Source organism: Mastomys coucha, unplaced genomic scaffold (genome assembly GCF_008632895.1).
Source record: "Mastomys coucha isolate ucsf_1 unplaced genomic scaffold, UCSF_Mcou_1 pScaffold18, whole genome shotgun sequence".
In the NCBI taxonomy this organism is placed as follows: domain Eukaryota; kingdom Metazoa; phylum Chordata; class Mammalia; order Rodentia; family Muridae; genus Mastomys; species Mastomys coucha.
In genome coordinates this window covers 77044108-77059188 of record NW_022196900.1, presented here as the reverse complement: position 1 = coordinate 77059188, position 15081 = coordinate 77044108, and the positions used below count along the sequence as shown (strand labels likewise).

Sequence of the window (15081 nt, the reverse complement as noted above, 5' to 3'; positions counted from 1 at the left end):
CCATCAATTCAATGCCAGCCTCAACTCTATACCAAGTCCACAGGCAGCATGAGACCCTAGCCCCATCAGTTCAATGCCAGCCTCAACTCTATACCAAGTCCACAGGCAGCATGAGACCCAAGCCCCATCAATTCAATGCCAGCCTCAACTCTATACCAAGTCCACAGGCAGCATGAGACCCAAGCCCCACCCCAAGTTATTTTCAAAGGAACTAAGTTCATAACACAATCAAGTTTTTCTGGATTTGGAGACTCATTATACTTTTAAAAACACTTTTTAGGATAACCTAAATCTCTCATACTGTGGGTAGTACAGAGGAAAATGTCTTTAGCCAGAGTTCTCTTCATAATGATGCCACCTTGTACACAAGTTAAGTCTGTAACTCCCCCAACTTTTCCTACAAGATATAATAAGCACAACACATTCACTGTTCTCTCTAAATGCTCTCCAAATTACCCTTCAACTATTTAGACTTAGATTCAAAATATTCTTAATTCATGAAAACCATACTCTCGATTAAAATCCTGTTTAAGGTACAAAGGTACAAGTCATTGAACCAAAATGTTTCTTGATCCATTATCATGGGTGTGTAGTATATATACGTGCATGTGCTGGTGTGCGCACAGGTGCATGTTCTCTTGGGTACATGTGTGGAGGCCAGACATCAAGGGCAGGTACCTTCCTCCACTGTCTTTTAGCATTAGCCTCCTAAGACAAGGTCTCTCCTGAACCAGAAACTCATTAATTCCAAAAGGCTAACTGGCCAGGAAGCTTCAGCGACCTGTCTCTGCCTCACCAAGGCCGAAATTACAGATGCTTGTCACCACAACCACCAACTTTTACTTAGTATAAGTAAAGTGTGGGCCTGTGTAAGTCCATCATATGCATGCAGGAGTCCAAGGAGACCAGAAGAGGGCACCAGATCCCTGGAACTGGAGCTACAGATGGTTATGAGCCACCATGTGGGTGCTGGAACCAATCCCAGGTTGTCTTGAAGAGCAGCTTGTGCACTTAACTGCTGAGCCACCTCACAAGCTTTTTAAGTGGATATTGGAAAATCTAACCTCACGTCCTCATGTTTGAAGAGAGAAAGAAAGAAAGAGAGAGGGAAGGAGGGAAGAAGGGAGGGAGAGAGGGAGGGAAGGAGGGAGGGAGGGAGGGAGAGAGGGAGGGAAAAGGGAGGACGGATGGACATTGTCCATTGAGCCATCACTCCAGCCCCAAAAGTATTTTAGTCTACATGCAATTCTTATTTTAAAACTATTTTCCTTTAGACAGGGTGTAGTACATGCCTTTAATTCCAGACTGAGGCAGTGGATCAGGGCAACACGGCAAGACCCAACCTCAAAAGGAAAGGGGAAGAGAAAGGTAGAAAGAAGGTGGGAAAAGAGAGGGAGAGGAAAAGAGGGAAGGGAGAAGGGAGAAGAGGGAAGGGAAAAAACAACTAATTTACTTTAAAGAGTGGTAATATGTGGAGACATTAATCTATCATTACTGCCATACATTCTACATTTAAAACTATGGAATTATATGAGTAGATAAATGGGCTAATGAACATCAATCCTTTTTAAGTATCACCCAAAAAAACTCTACAATTAATATTTAAAAACCAAAACAGAATCTAATAGTAATAATTCTTACATTAGGTTACTTGTGCCCAGTCATTTCATTCCATTAAATTTTATCCCTGCCTCTTTTTCAAACCATACTGTTTCAGTTCATCATCCAACATCTCTTAAATATCCTGCCTACATGTCATTATACCAGTGAGGTGGTACTAATGCTAGCAAAGGGTGTAGGGAGATGATGCACTGAAAATGGTAAAGAAACAGCTTATGCTGTTGCTTGTAATTTCCATAGTTCAGCAGCTCCAAAATATGGTCCAGAGAGCCTCTCACCATAGTGTAAGTGGCCAGAACTAGATCATAAGCTAATAATAGTATTTTCATTACACCCATCACAAAATATATAGGAACACAATGCACACTGAATATGTAGCACGTAACATGGACTCAACAGATGTCAGCCACTACTACTAGTAAGGTAGACACCTATTAGAATGCTTGCTTATTGTTCTCAGTGTACAGCATGTAACACATCTAAATGAATTCAGCACTTCACTATGGATTTTAAAACCAAGACAAAATAGCCCTTGCCATCTATCATGAAAGGTTTCCTAACCAAAAGAAGTCATTACAATGGTAGAATTTTCATACAGTACAGAAAATCTGGAAGGTTTTTTTAAATCTGTAATTTACCAGTAAGTCTTAAATCAAAAATATGATATACCTGACTATGACAATAAAGAGACCTTCTATTATTTACTATCATTTATATCATAGCATCAATGCACAGAAATGTTATGATAAATATCTGTGTTTACTTATCCCAGACAGTCATAAACGCACTCTATAATATCTACTTTTAGATTCCTTGTTATGATTTCAAGACTGGTTTAAAAGATCAGATAAAATGTAGTCTACTACATAAAAGCACTCTAATTTTTATAAGACATGAACAAAAAAAAAAATAAAAAGATAAAAGGGGAAGATAGAGGGAAAAACCAAGGTAGAAGACAGTCAACTAAAACTAGAATTTTGGAAAATATAAACTACAGCTTCCTTGAAGACAGAGAGATGAGCAATTCCTTCAAGACTATGACATTTTAAGGAAGAAACATCACATTAGATGAAAAGGAAAATAAAGAGTCAGGCATGGTGGCACACTGCCTAGAATCCCAGCACTCTAGAGGCCGAGTCACATCTCTAGTTCTAGTCCAGCCCTGGCTACATAGGAAGACACTTTCAAAAACCAAGAGCTGAGGATGTTGGTCAGTGATCAAGTGTTTTCATCACAGCATAGGCAAGACTCCGTGGTCAATCACTCTGAGTTAAAAACAGAAATGAGTTAACCTAAACTCCCAAAAACCTATACTTTAATGAGTTTTTAAATTTTGTAAATATAAATATTAACCTAAAAACTAAATAAACAGACCTGTTTTAGGAGCATATGAGTAGTTAACAATTTATATAAAACACCAACTCATTACCACTATGATTACTTTGTGTGAAAAGGTATGGACATTATTAATTCTATAGCAATCTGGAGTGAAATGGTTACCACAGGTAAAAAAGCTACCCCTAGGGCTGGAGAGAAGGCTCAGTGGTTAAGAGCACCGACTGCTCTTCCAGAGGTCCTAAGTTCAATTCCCAGCAACCACATGGTGGCTCACAGCCATCTGAAATGGGGTCTGATGCCCTCTTCTGGTATGTCTGAAGACAGCTACAGTGTACTCATACAGTGTACTCATACTCATATAAATAGTAAAAGTAATTTTTTTTTTAAATGCTACCCCTAAAATGCATTTGACCCTAAGAGCCTCTGCCTGGAGACCTATCTTTTCAAGACTCTGATGTTTGTGCTTTGTTTCTTGCCACCTTTTCAGAGTTTCTCAGTTTTGCCATTCTGATTTTACCCTTGTGTTTTCTGATTGACATTATCCTTGTGTTTTCTGTAGGTGCAGATCTCTGTGAAATGGAGACCAGCTTAGTCTTCCTAGTGAGTCCCTAGCTAGCCACAACTCAATACTGATACTGTGTCAGACCCAGTGCCACTCCAGTACAGGAAACTATGTTCACTGGGTAACTGAGAAAGGAAGATCACGATTTTGAGTCCAACACAGGCTATGTATTGAACCTTGTCTTAAATAATTTTGCCTATATTATATTCCAGTAAAGAGCAAAGTGTTGATTGGTAAGAACAACCTAGTTAAATCAATATTTAGCTATCATAAACATCACTTCAGAGAAAACTTGAGTTTGTCCTGAATTCATCCATAAATAAATATTGATAGAATAACATATGAAGACATTAAAGCTATCTCTCTAAATTTGGCATTACTTTTTAAATCATAAAAATATAGCACCTAGGGGTTGGAGAGATGGCTCAGCAGTTAAGAGTGCTGACTGAGGAATGAAAAAAAGAACACTGACTGTTCTTCACGAGGTCCTGAGTTCAATTCCCAGCAACCACATGGTGGCCCACAACCACCTGTAATGGGATCTGATGCCCTCTTCTGATGTATCTGAAGACAGCTGCAGTGTACTCAAAACATAAAATAAATACATCTTTAAAAAAAATGTGTATATATATATATATATATATATATATATATATAGCAACTATAATTTAAAAACCCATCCTAATACAATGATCCAAAATCACCTACAAAATACAATTAAATTATTTTAAATATTTAAGAAGACTGGGAGTAGCTTTAGTCCATTTACTTTATGTTCCCCTCAACAAAAAATATCAAAAAGTTTTATTTTCAGAACAGGGCCTTCCCATGCTTCCCATGTTGGCCTTGAACTTGAAATCTAGCTTCTGCCTCCTAGGTACTTTGACCACACACATGTATGCCAGCAAACCTGGCTCACCCCAAGAACTTCAAAAGCTGGACAAACTGTCACTCCACTCCCTGACTTAACTTACACATACTGCCATTCTCACTCATACCTGCAATCACAACCCTCCACAAGCCACACATATGGTTTTTCTCCATCAGCTTATGTACCTAGCTTGTTTGGCAAGTGATGGTCAATTTTGATTGTCAATAAGACTTAGAATCACTATAGAAACAAGCCTCAGCCCACTTCTTAGGGAATTTTTCTAGAACAGGCTGAGGTACAAAGGCACACTTATGTTGTGGGAGGCACAATTTTTACGTGCTGGAATCCTAGACTAAATAAAAAGGAGAAAGGAAACAATAGCTTTCTTCACTCTCTGCTTCCTGTCTGCAGATGCAATGAGAAGAGCTGCCTAAAGTCCCTCTTATGAGCCAAAATATCTTTTATTCTTTATTTTATTTTATTTTTATCAGATACTGTCACAACAAGACAAATATTTTGGTTTGGAGAATAGCACAGGAAGCAGTTTTAAGTAATCAAGTTTTTAACATCACACACACACACACACACACACACACACACACAGGACGGGAGGGAGAATTTTTCCTTTCTTATCTGAAAACAGCTTCCACTCAGAAAAACCAATGACAGACAACAGTCCTCTTCACATACAAATCTGCTTTTGAGAAGAACCAGACAGAGCACTATAGAAATAAAAGTCTTTACTGTGAGTCTGATTTATAGCTATATTCAAAGATTCTGATTCTAGAATTATTATACACAAGAATTACTGGCACACCTAGGTTAGATAATCCATCCCAAGTTCTGTAACCTTATCAAACAAAATTTAGGCAAGATGCAACAAAACTAAATATTATATAGGGTCCTAGCATAACACAAATACTCCAAACTACTTAAAAGTATCAGCCAGTAGCCTCTATGATTGTTCCAGCACACCGACTGTGAAATACTTTTAATGAAATCTATTCAGTGTAGAAGAGCAAAGTCTACAAAACCACTTGATATAGCCATTCCCAAAGTTTTAAATATTTTAAAAAGGCTACTCCCATCACTTGAAAAGAAATACCACTAAATCAAATTTGTTCTGCAGCAGTTCTGAGATAAAAGAAATTAATGGGCTTTTTTCCCCAAAAAATTATTTCCAGAACAATATAGGTATCCCCTTGCCTTTAAAGGGAGGAAAATCATTCAAGCTAAGTAGGTGAAAAATGCATTCTCATGGAAGAAACATCATAATGGCATGAAGTTTTCCAGAGCAAGAAACTTTGCTCTGATGAATGGTAGTGCTGAAACTCCAAAAAAGGCAAATTTAATTAATTTTCCTCTGATTCATTCTAGAAAATCAGAATCTGTCTCAAGCCTACAGACTCTTGAACTTCACATTTATAATACAAGTAATATTTCTCCTCTTGCCCTCTACTCATTATTTCCTCTTGTTCCAGTAACATTGGCCTTTTGAGGTTTGGTCTGTTGATATGTACTGTAATGTTAATTTTGTATCTAAAGGTCTAATCTTATGAGTAAATTTTAATGTTTATAAGTTTTTGTTGTGCAAACCTTGTTCCTTGATTTAAAGTATTGGTTAAATAAAACTGGCTACAGCCAATTACTAAAGGGATTAGAGGTAGGTAGGTTTTGAGTTACTGGGTTGAGGGTGGAGAAGAGAGGAGTTAGGAGAGACCAGAGAGGAAGGAGGAAGAAGAATCAGAAGGATAAGGAAACCACCATGAGAGGAGAGCAAGAAATTTCTTGTATGGCCAAGAAAAACAATTATCTGGGATATACCACTGGGGGGGTAGTCAGGTCAGTAGTTAAAAAGGTAGATTAGGGGTTATCCCCCAATAATTGTCAAAGCCAAATAAAATAATCATAGTCTGAGTCTCACTAATTTGTAAACTAGTTGGAGATAAACATAAATTGGTTAAACTACATTTTGGCACCCAATGTGGGGCAAGAAAAAATAGTTACTGGGTAGAAAGGCACAATTCTGATCCTTCCCCAAAAAAGGTAGGTTTCAAGCTACTGCTGCTTGGGACCAGCTGGACTCCAGCTACTGGGAAGGCTTTGCACTAGCTCTGTTGCTGATAGTAAAAGAGGCTACAGTTCTCCCAAGAGCTGCATGCTGCTCTGGAAAACCAGCACTCTGCTTGGTGGAAAGCACAGCATATGCTGAGACCCAAGGGAGAAGAATGGCAGCCTAGTCTGGGTCCACTGAGTCACTGTCTAGTAAGAGATACCAGTACAAGCAAACAGGGAAGGGGACATGGGCCAGAGATTACTGGCAGATGTCAGGGGATGCAGGCCTGCAAAAGCAGGACAAGTTGGAAAGGCCTGCCTAGGGGTGGCAAAAGGCCAAGCAAGGAGCCCTGAGCTAGATAGACAGCTGGAGTGGGACTAAGGCAATACAAGGTACAAACTAAAAGTCCCAAGAGTCTAAACTACTAAGGTATTAAATTTAAAAAACTATAAAAGGCTAGCTATTAAAAAATATCTAGGCCAGGTGGTGGTGGCGCACACCTTTAATCCCAGCACTTGGGAGGCAGAGGCAGGTGGATTTCTGAGTTTGAGGCCAGCCTGGTCTACAGAGCGAGTTCCAGGACAGCCAAGGCTACACAGAGAAACCCTTTCTCGAAAAATCAAAGAACAATTTTAAAAAAAAATCTAATTTAAATATAAAAAATAAAGTTCTTAGAAAAAAATTTAAAATTTAAAAAATGCTTTATCTATTTGGGATGGAGGGAAACACAATGAGATTCTATATGATCTTTCTTCGCTTATCAGCATACAGATGGCTATTTTCAATGACTTCAGTTTTATATGTTCTCTTTGGGAGAGATCAAGGTAAGACAGACTTAGAAAAAGAAGGAAAAAAAACCCTAAAAAGTTAAATACTAGATTAGGGACCATAAATCAGGTTTTAAAAAAATCTTTAAATAAAAATTTAAAACCCTCAAAAAATTTCAATCTAAAACTTACAATATCAAAAAACATAGTTCCAGATAAAGTTTCCGCAAGAGTTTAAAAAATTAAATGGCAGCCCATAGAAATATATATTAAATTAAAGGTCCAGATTTTGCTTGTTGATGCTAACTTAAAGCAATGCCATACAATGGACTGTATGTTTCATTTTAGAGTTTAAAAAAACTAAAATATGTACACATATTAATACATAATACAATTAATACAAGTTTAGAGTTCCAACAAACTTCTTTCTGCCTTGAGTTCTGAGGGGGATGATTTTGAGATTACACATTTACTAGGGATGATGGCTATCTTGGAGAGAAAACTAATGATGCTCAGGCATGTATGTCCATTAAAATACAACAATTTTATGGACATTATGGCATAAAGCTTATTCCAGATAATAGTCTATAATCAAACAGGTCAAACCATTATAAAAAGCCTAACAGGACTTTCTAAAAAAATGTTCATGGGGGCTGGAGAAATAGCTCAGTAGTTAAGAGCACGGGCTGCTCTTCCAGAGGTCCTGAGTTCAATTCCTAGCACTCACATTGTAGCTTATAAACCATATATAATGAGATCGTGTGTCCTCTTCTGGCATGCAGGTATACATGCAGACAGAACACTGTATAAATAATAAATAAATTTTTTTAAAAATGCCCATAGAAAACCAGACTGTCTCAAACCTACATACTCTTGAACTTCACATTTATGGAACCAGCAATGTTTGTTTATCTCTCTCCTCTTGCTCTCTGTCTTATGTCCTGTTCTAGTAACTCTGGCCAGTACAATGTTCCTCAAACATAGAAGAGCCTCCTACTGTGGCAGTTTCTAGAATCCCTCTACTTATAATGTTCATTCTCTACATACCAAATATGTATCTGCCTCACTCCACCACTCTTCCAGCTCTTCATGCAAATGTCTGCTTTTCAGTGAAGTTTTCCCGGGTTATTTTAGCCCAGTTCAAAATAACACCTACTCCTCTGTCCCTAGCCTCTCCCATCTCCTTCTCAGCCCTCACCAGGAACTCTCAGGATCTGACAAATAGTTCAAAAGCAAAACAGCAGCAACAAAGTTTGACTGTAGTTCACTGAGGAAATTAACCACAATGCTATTCTACCATTGAAGAATGTTAGAATGATGCTGACAGTGTATCAGATGAATAAATGATACTGACTGCAACATCTGGTAACTAGTAGCTATTGCGATTAACATTTTATACTCTAAATTATCATTTGAAAACCTTAAATTAAAATTAGTTTTACATGGGTTTTTTTTTGTTTTGTTTTTCAAGACAGGGTTTCTCTGTCTAGCCCTTGCTGTCCTGGAACTCACTCTGTAGACCAGGCTGGCCTCGAACTCAGAAATCCGCCTGCCTCTGTTTTTTCTTTTTCTTATTGGGGGGGGAGGGGGTCTCTATTATGTAGCTTTGGCTGTCCTGGAACTCACTAAACCAGACTGGCCTCAAACTCAGATCCTGCCTCTGCCTCCTGAACGCTTAGTTTAAAGGCACGAGCTATCACACCAAGTAAGATTACTTTTCAAAACCTGCTCTTCAATCAACAACTGTCCCTCAGGGGTCACTAAAAGTATAGGACATGGAAATCTAGGAAAGTTTTGGATTTGTCTGCTTTACCTAGCATGAGACTGTATTTGGGAGGAGGGGGAGAATTTGGTAACTTAAAAATCTGAAACTACTAGCTTGTATAAAAAACTTAATTCCTATTTTCTACATTTATTTGTTTAGTTTAATGTAGAAAATGGTAATCTAAATAACCACTCCTCAGAAACAAGTTAAAAATCAGTAATTTAGTCTTTCTTAATAATCTGCTACAAAGCAAATAAAATGTATTTTTTAATTAAAGCAAGTAGAAAGCTTACATTTTTAAGAAACAACAACAAAAAAGTGTAGTTATGTTGTTTCATGCTCAAGATTATTCCTGGAGACTAAGAACAGATCTAAATACCATTACCTTAAAGATCTCTGTAAGCATAAATATCCCTATTCCACCAAACTGCACTACTGCACAAAACAGCAACACACTTCACAAAACAGCAATTTTTTTCCTACAGCAAAGGTGATTTATTGTACTTCACTGGGAAAAAGAATGAAATGTGAAGATGCTCTATAAAACAAAACCGTTTTATAAAGTTACTGGGCCTCACCTTGAAATTCACTGCAACATGACATAACCAACTAACTTTTCTAACGCTAGGGATTGGGGTGAGGGTGTACTCACCTTAATGAAGTTACAGATGGACAAGCTTGTCCATACAAACCCATCTGGCCACAAAGAGAATCTAAAAGTAAAGAAGAATTCATTATTAGATGCTTCAAAGTAAATTGATCTATAACTCAACTAACTACAATTCTAAGTAAAATACTGAACAAAAATCAAAAGCTAAAGGAATCACCACTATTAAAACATGTATGAATGAAAAGCACATGATAGTATCAAAGATATACATATAGATCACACAGAAGACACAGACACTAAAAGGTGGTAAGACCTCATTAATATCTAACAGATGAGTCATAGCAGAGTGTGTTCAGTGTTTGTAGAATCCTAGGCATTCCCACAAGGTACCTGAAAGCTACCATTATCCCTGAACATGTCAGTATCTACACCCACATCATCTCCCGCACACAGATAGTCTACAGTAAAGAATGTTATCTTTATTGGTTTTGTATATGTCATTAATACTTCATCTAAAGAAATAGTTGCAGTGCTTTAAGTTCAGAGCAGTGTAGCACTTAAGTAAAAGTGAGACTCAAAGAGTTCAGACTTTGATACAGTACTAAGAGTTATTTTCTTCATTAAAACTTGGGAATAATACCATCTATCTAGTTTTATGTATTAACCATTACAGACTTGTTTAGAATAAATGGATAAATGTATTTATTAGCATGACCATATAACAATAGCAGAATACCAATTATTTTTACTAGGCATAAAGATAATCCACAAATGCCAAGGGTTAACAGGCACTACAAAAAGACTGGAAGAGGTTAAGAAAACAACATGTAGAGTATATGTGTGTGCTGAGATGTGAGCAACTGAAAGGAGTGCTTAACCCAAAGTGCCCGCCCTCACTCCCAGCTCCAGCCCAATTCTGCTAGGCAGCATTTTAGACCATGTTGAAAGAACTTCCCAGTTTTCAAAAGAAAAAATTCAAACCTTAATTGAACTGACTCCCTATTTTCTAAACACTGCAAGAGCCAAATAAATCACTAGATTTTATTCTAAGTTTATAATAACCTTTGTTTAAGAAACTTAAGAACTTAGTCCTCAGCAATTAACTAAAGAGAGACATGTGGAATGGTATTTTTATTTACTTTCTGTTTCTCCACTAGAATACAAGTTCCACAATGAAAGGAATTTTTGTCTGCTTCATTTCCTTTTATCACCATAATCTGACTATTGTCACTCATATTTATTCAATGATATTTTTTCTACAGTTGAAAAAAAGAAAGTTAAAATAATTGGCTGGTGGTGGTCCTGCAAGCTTGGCACCTTTTTCAATTCCCAGAACCCACAGAAATTACCAACTCCATAAAAATCAGCCTCTGACCTCCACACATGTACATCTGAACACAGACAACTGTTTTAAAGACAAGTTAAAATAATTTGTTTGAAACTGACCAGATCTCTAATCCAGTCTCTGTGTCTTATACTTCTATCTCTACATAATTTAGGACCAAGAAGAGGAAGTTATATCCAGAATATATACAGAATCTTCAAAACTCAAAAGTCAACCTAATTTATAAACAGGCAAGGATTTCAACAGTCAGTTACAGGCTAGTATCTCACAAAGACATAGATATTCAGCATTATTCACCACAAAAGAAATACAAATCAAAACCATAATCACAGTAGGGAAACCTGGCTTAAGAGAGGAACTAGTGAGAACCTGACTACCTGAGTCTGACCCTAGAAGCTATGGTAGAAAAGGTAGGAATACCTGCACCCACACATAACAGTTAAATAATTTATAAGTTTTAAACTTCTTAAAGTTTTTAAAATCTTGTAGCTGCTAAATTTGCTCCTCTGAAAGCACATCAGCCAATCAAAAAGCTAAACACTGACTTAACATATCATATAAACCAGAGATTTCACTCCCAAGAACAGCCAACCTCCCTAAATATATAAATCCACAGGAAAAAAACTGAATAGAAGATTAAGTCATAACAACAAAGAGTAAGACAATCCAGATGCCTACCAACTGATGAACGGAGTGTTAAATACAAAAGTACTATGTCCATGCAGTACTGACAAAAGGAAATGGTGTATGCCACAGCACATACACAACCTTGAAAACATTATGCAAAAGGAAAAAAGAAAAAAAAAAACCCTATTCATCATATAACTCCATTTATACAAAATATCCAAAACTGACAAATCTGAATTAGTAAATAAGAGTCTTCTAGTAGTTCCTCGGGACTAGCAGGGAAAGAAGCAAGAGAAGGAGAGGAATTAGCTACTAGAGAGTATGGAGTATCTTAGAGGGGTAGGAAAAGATTCTAAAATTAGATTGCGGTCTTGGTTGCACCTGTGAATACACTTTAAAAAATTGATTTTTAAACTTTAAATGGGTGGACTATGTATGCAAATTATATCCCATCATATCTGTTTAGAGTTCAGCAGCCATACACAAATGTTTTTATTCTGCCAAATTTTTCTGCTTCTTTCCTATATAGTACCTGCCACAAAACCTTCCAAAGCTAGAATGGAAGAGACTAAGAAAATGATTTCATTAGAAAGCAATGCTCTTCCTCACAATCACTTTCAAACTGATAACCCCTTGAGCCATTCCATTTAACAGTGTGTTCTGGGGTCTCCATTATTTCCAAACCATACTCTTTATTCACTAAGCAGTGACACACATACAGCCCATTACAAAAGTTCATACAGGTGAGAGGGGAGAATTGGGTGGATATGATCAACGTATACATGTATTAAAAAAGCTGTTAAAGAAGAAAAATAATTTCATACAGCTAAAAAAATATGAGGGAAGCCACTACTATTTCCTACAGATCAACTACATAATATATATCCCTCTTCTGAAACAAGAAAAGTCCAAGAAGAGACAAGACTAGGGGAGGGAGCAACCATTAGCTTCAGCTTTTTAAAATTAAGAGCATAAAGTTTAAGACTGGCCTCTTTTCTTTCCCCTGCTTTAAACCAGGGTCTTGAAGCAGGTGGTGAAAAGGAGAGTGTTTTTCCTTGCCAAACACCAGAGTTGTAACTTCTTCCAAACCCCAAACTTTACTTCCTGCAACTATATAATCAAATCACAGGCCTCCCACTTCAAACCAAATCATTACCAAGCAAGGAACAGAGGATTCTATTTCTGGCTCTATTGTTAACTCACTGACAATAATACTGAAGCTTCAGCCTTTCTCCTCTGCTCAATAACTTAACCACAAAATGTGGACCCAAAACCAAATCATGTGATCCAGTGGGGGAGGCCTTTTCTTTCTCTAACATATATTTATTTTCATGGAAAATATGACAAAATTATATTAAATCATGTTACTTGTTCAAATCACCTTTATTGATGATATACATGAAATATTCAAAAATGTAAAAGAACTATCCACTCCTAATATTTTAAGCCCTTTCTTTTAATTACTTTTAAAGGTACTTTTAAACAAACGCAGAATTAGCTTTCAGAGAGCTGAAGGGTTTTGAGCTTTAAAGCTATGCTCAGTTACATTTAGAAAAATAATATGCCATTCTCTGGATCAATTCAAAGCAAGAGAGTCTATCATACCCTTGAGAAGTAAAATGAACCTTCCAGACTTGCTGAATGTCAGAAGGAATAAATAAATATATCCACTGGAATTCTGGTTCCTAGAGGGTTAATACATGTCAAATAATTTCCATCAATCTCACAATGACAGGCATGTGTTTTGTACGTAACTTCCCAATGAAAGGAAGCTATAGCCTCCAATATTAGAACTCATAAAGTAAAAATTACCTCTCTGCTACCTAAAATCAGTCAAAACAAACAACAAGCAAACAAACACTGTTGACTTCAAAAAAGAAAACAAAAAGCAAAAAACAAAACAAAACATAAAACGTTTTTCAAGGCAGGGTTTTTCTGTGTAGCCCTGGCTGTCCTGGAACTTGCTCTGTAGTCAAGGCTGGCCTTAAATTCACAAAGATACACCTGGCCTCTGCCTCCTGAGTGCTAGGATTAAAGGAATGTGCCACCACTGCATTGTCTGGTGCCATGACTGGTTGTCATTTCTATCCCATTCCTAGAAATCCTAATTTATTAATGTCAAGTGAAACCCAAGCTGTCTGTTAATTAAAAGTTCTATTAGGCGAATTTGATATATAAGTCAATTCAGACTTAGGACAAAATCATCAAAAAGGTTTCACATCATTTTCAATCCTGCTCAATCCACAGTGGCTGCCTGAGGAGTTTATTTCTAAATACAACCAAAAAGCAATAGATATCCACAGCTAACTGAAAAAGCAGTTAAACTGTAATCAGATTCAGACCACTGCATGAACAAGCGATCCACATCAGGGCATTCTCTTTGAACTGGGAGAAACTCTGGATTCTGGGTAGGAACAACAAGCTGGGTACATCAACTGGAATTCTCTGGATATTCATTAGTTCTTATATTCACACACGATTTTTTTTCCTCTCAAAGATGTTTGTGAACTTGAAGAATAAAAATGCTACAGGCATAGTAAAAACTTGGTTCTAGTTCTACTGAGAAAGCTAAGATTCAGTGACTACTGGGATGACAATTCAGTAGAAGAGCACATGCTTAGCATGTTCAAGGCTATGAATTCAATTCCTAAGCACTACGATAATAAAACTAAATTAAAGTGGTTTTAAAAACAGCCAGTAGAAACATGAGTGACAGACCAAACCAAAAGGATATAATCTGGATTCATTCAAAAGGCAATCAATCAGTCCATGGGTTTCCGATGCAGACATAGTTAAAGGGATGCCTTCATAGTATTTTACAACAGCATGATGGCACAGGCCGGTTTCTCCTATCACTTGGGAGGTGAAGGCCATACATTGAATTCAAAGTCATCTGGAGGACATGAAGCCTCATCAGATAGACAGGCAAGCAGCAGACAATCAGGGCCTGTCTGTCTGTCTGTCTGTCTCTGTTTCTCTCTCTCCACTGACAGCATTACGGGGAGGGGGGGTGTGGGGAGTAAGGCTATTATAATTAAGGCATGACTCACTGGAGGGCAAAAAAATCTACCCTGTACTACTTCACTATGCACCTGTCTCTGCCACTGGAATTCTGGTTCCTAGTGGGTTAATACATGTCAAATAACTTCTATCTATCTCACAATGACTGGCATATGTTTTGTACATAACTTCCCAAAATACTTGCTGAACTGAAAAAAAAAATCAGGTACATGTTTCAGTGAATACAAAAGAATTGTGTACAAGAGACAGATTTAAAAACAAACAAAGGAGTTAAATGATGACAAAGTCAACAGGAGGAAAGTCAGGCACACTGGCCCATGCCTAAAATGATGACATTTGATGGCTGAAGCAAGAGGGACACTTCAAAGCTAGCCTGGCTACATAGCAAATTTTAGTCAGTCATCTGTGTTTCTTTCCCTGCTACTGTGATAAAAACACAGACCAAAGAAACTTAAGGGAGAAAGGTATATTTAGGTATATCCAGTGGGGGGGGGGGGGG

The 15081-nt window shown here is 37.2% G+C and overlaps 1 protein-coding gene across 5 annotated transcripts in view; it reads right to left on the bottom strand.

The window, feature by feature from the left end:
- Foxj3 (forkhead box J3) overlaps positions 1-15081 on the bottom strand; it is a 91049-nt gene that overhangs the window by 63435 nt on the left and 12533 nt on the right. For all 5 annotated transcript variants that reach the window (XM_031378475.1, XM_031378476.1, XM_031378479.1 and 2 more), the window contains exon 2: positions 9632-9692. In XM_031378475.1, coding sequence (XP_031234335.1) covers positions 9632-9675 — 44 coding nt within the window. In that variant the 5' untranslated portion in view covers positions 9676-9692. The remainder of the gene's footprint in view (positions 1-9631; positions 9693-15081) is intronic.